The 3,412-nt window shown below is 43.2% G+C and overlaps 1 protein-coding gene across 1 annotated transcript in view; it reads right to left on the bottom strand.

Annotated features, from left to right (window-relative positions):
• Positions 1–291: 291 nt before the first annotated feature.
• Positions 292–3,412, bottom strand: part of SARC_05464 (hypothetical protein) — a 3,990-nt gene continuing 869 nt past the window's right edge. Inside the window, exons 2-7 of the mRNA XM_014300684.1 lie at positions 3,190–3,256; positions 2,101–2,249; positions 1,727–1,921; positions 1,429–1,582; positions 988–1,056; positions 292–433 (exon numbers count right to left, since the gene is read on the bottom strand). Of these exons, the coding sequence (XP_014156159.1) occupies positions 305–433; positions 988–1,056; positions 1,429–1,582; positions 1,727–1,921; positions 2,101–2,249; positions 3,190–3,256 (763 nt within the window). The 3' untranslated portion in view covers positions 292–304. The remainder of the gene's footprint in view (positions 434–987; positions 1,057–1,428; positions 1,583–1,726; positions 1,922–2,100; positions 2,250–3,189; positions 3,257–3,412) is intronic.

Here is a 3,412-nt window from a genome sequence, read left to right as displayed (position 1 = left end):
GTATTGCAACTAATCTATTCATCACGATATGTGCAACAGAACTTAAGGCTGGACGTGCTGTCTGTCTTCAAAACACCTTGGCTGTCGAACTATGAACTGTGATAGCACAATGTCCTCCAGACCGTGCTGCAGAATACCTTGGATGAGAAAAATATTACAGTGAATGACAGAGTATATACTTCGACACCTTCCACACTCAACTAAATTGTATCTCAAGTGCTATAGTTGAGACATAGTGATCACTGAGCGCATGCTGAGGTACGTATGGTCTTAAATATATAGTCGATTGAGTCTGGTTTAGCATTTATTTGTCCCTGATAGCTAGTACAGCTGTGCTGGGTGTGGGGGCTATCGTTAGACAGGGCTGTATGGCTTCTTCCGGAACTTTACTCGGAACGAACGGCGCCCTAAATGCATCGTATATCCGATGAATCTGTGGCATTCGTGAACATAAGTGTGTGTGGTGAGGAAATAGTCTGTGTGTTGGTATATAATATATACGATTAAGCAGACCTTCCGAATTGAGACAAATCAAACAAATTGCACTCGACCTGAACGGGCATCATAGATAGCTATGAGGCAGGCACACGATTACACAAACAAGGTATCAGAAACAAAGCGACTTAGCAGCTAAAAAGCAAAGTTATGGGTACGTTCATTTGTCGATATGAGAACGAGCCCTCACTTCAAGTTCAGACAGATCAATTCACAAATCAGGCGAAAAAGAAGCTGACAGGTAAAGGTTGGATCAATCAGGGGTCGCAATAGTATGGCCACATTGTGCTCTCCTAGGTAAAGCCGATCAAAACCGGTATAGCAACTGCATTGAAGTGAGCCTGTTGTGATTTCTTACCGAATAAAAAAGTCAGCTTCTATGCAATACCCCTGCTCAGTTTGGGAAACACAACATCACATGCACGCACCGAACATAAAATTATTACATTCATTTATACACACACGTGTACTCAGCAGAGATTGCTACAATACCTTCTGATCTCCCACTCCCGGCAGCTCAGCCAATTCTTGATGGTCTGCCGCAACAACATCCTTGATACTCTGTTGTGTAGGTGTACAGCAGATTGTCAGTTTGTATTGGGTTTGTACCAAGCCGGATTTCGTGGCAGACAATACAGACTATCCAATGCGTTTTGAGAGTATCGCATGTTCATCTCTCCGATTTTGTACGCCACTCATTGCAGCAATGTGTACGCGTCGACGTATTCCTTGTAGGCAAATGCACCAATGACCATGGTACAACTGGAGAATCGATTGCAGAATGGTCGACACTTGTGAACCCGACTCAATAGAAGTTTCAATCTGACTATGGTTATGAAGGTACAGTTCCATAGCGTCAAAACCTGTGACAGCATGAAGAGCTTCTACTATCTAAGAAGCATATATGTGCTTAGCCAGTGATTATATGCTCACCCCAAAGGCAGACAGCAGAGTGATGACATCTGTACTATTGACGGAATTGACCTCAGTCAAGAAGCCAGTGGCACGCGCCAGATACGAGTCATCCACTTTTTCTTGCAATAGATCGGAGTTCTTGTTTTCATACCGCTTGAATGTTTCTATATACCTGTTGAAAGCACGTATTCCATCTTGTAAGTGTGAGTGAGTGAGTGAGTGAGTGAGAGGGCGACGACACAGTACTATAAAATCAACCAATGGCTCACACGCTGTAAGATTAGAAAGAAAAACAGCATCTTACACCAGAACACACCTGGCAGCTTCTTCTGGACTCCACGCACATATAAGCGTGAGCCCATTGAGCGTGGCCAACTTCGTCAGATCCACCAGCGCTGTGTGGTACTGTTCCACGTCAATGTGCAGCAGAAGCACTCGCAACGTGTACGTACGTCCCAGCGACCGCACTGCGGCTCCGATGTAGTTGCTACGGTACAGATGAAAGCGCATACTACAAGGAAAACGAGTCGTGTATGTATGAGTATCTTGGGTATAATCGTGTACATCGACCAAAATACCTAGATGTATTATAGTTGTACGCGGATAATGTCGAGCGGCAATACCCAATACAGAACAGCCGCCTGCTCCAATACATAACGATCGGATTCAACCATATTTAGTGGTACATACCTTAGATACATTATAGCTGTGTGCGGGCTTATATGGTAGTCTGGTAAACAGTCGCCGTACTCGTATGCAGTGTGTTGCAGATGTTTGAGAATGGGATTGCCTTTTTGCCGTTGATTAACTGTGATTGCGTTTGGATTGATATTCCTGACCTACAAATAGAACAAGGACAGGGCACATAAGTACAACGTACAAGAGTTCCGACAGACAAGTCATCGCACTTGCACGCAAAAAGCATATGCAAGTTTGTTTTGACTGTACGACACTATCTCAACAGACACAACGCTCTACAAATGACACACGGGAGTATAAAAAAGACAGAAGTATCATAATCCGGTGCCAGGACACTCGGCCATATCTCAGAGGACTATAGTATCAATTTGCTGTATTGGTGTTCGTACAATGGGAGTGTAACGTGTGGTCGAATAAATGGCAGGTAGCACGATATACAGACAACACAGGCTCTTCTACTACGCAACATCGAATAGACAGTCCCACTATGTGCAAGTTCAAAGTGATAAATCCGAAACAAGAGACTATTTGTCGCGGCCATATAAAAGTGCAAATGGCTTTCTGACCACGTCTGAATTCAGGTGTCGGGTTGCACCGGAGACGGAACGAGTCGCCACATAAGAAGTGCACATGACATAGGGAGATTTACTTCACATATGTGAAGTACAAATCGTACAGATCTAAACATTGCCATAGCTGGCGACAGAGGTTTCCTGCAACGGGACACCAACCTCGCCTGGCACCAAATTCAAATAATGTTGTTATATACAAGGAGTATACTAAATGCCAAAACAGTACACGCGCCGCAGGTGGATACGGTAAGAACATGCGGGTATAGAAAAAAAAACTGACAGAATAGCCGCAAATGCCCACTGTAAAGGAATACAAAGCTTGACAGGTACTATTTCCAGATGTTTGGTGTTACAGGCTAAAAGTCCACAGAAATAGCACACACGCTACAAACAGACATTGAAATTTACACACGAATATGGAGTCCTGAGAGGACATTACAAGATTATGATACAAAAATTTAATGCGCTGAGTGAACTGAGTGGGCAGATAATGTGACGAAACACTCACCTTCACAGGTACAGGCTTCGATTGTTGGAAGTTGCCGGTAGACGACCCGCCGGGGTTTGCACCGGTTCTGCGTACAACATCGTGTAGAGAAAAATAATAATATACAGGTCTGTCAGTGCTTGTTCGAGATAAACACAAACATACACACATGTATATAATATAAATACATACATACATACATAAATATAAATATATATATATATACATAAATACATACATATAT

The sequence above is a fragment of the Sphaeroforma arctica genome (genome assembly GCF_001186125.1).
Source record: "Sphaeroforma arctica JP610 unplaced genomic scaffold supercont1.349, whole genome shotgun sequence".
NCBI classification, from domain to species: domain Eukaryota; class Ichthyosporea; order Ichthyophonida; genus Sphaeroforma; species Sphaeroforma arctica.
This window is presented reverse-complemented; position numbering and strand designations above follow the sequence as displayed.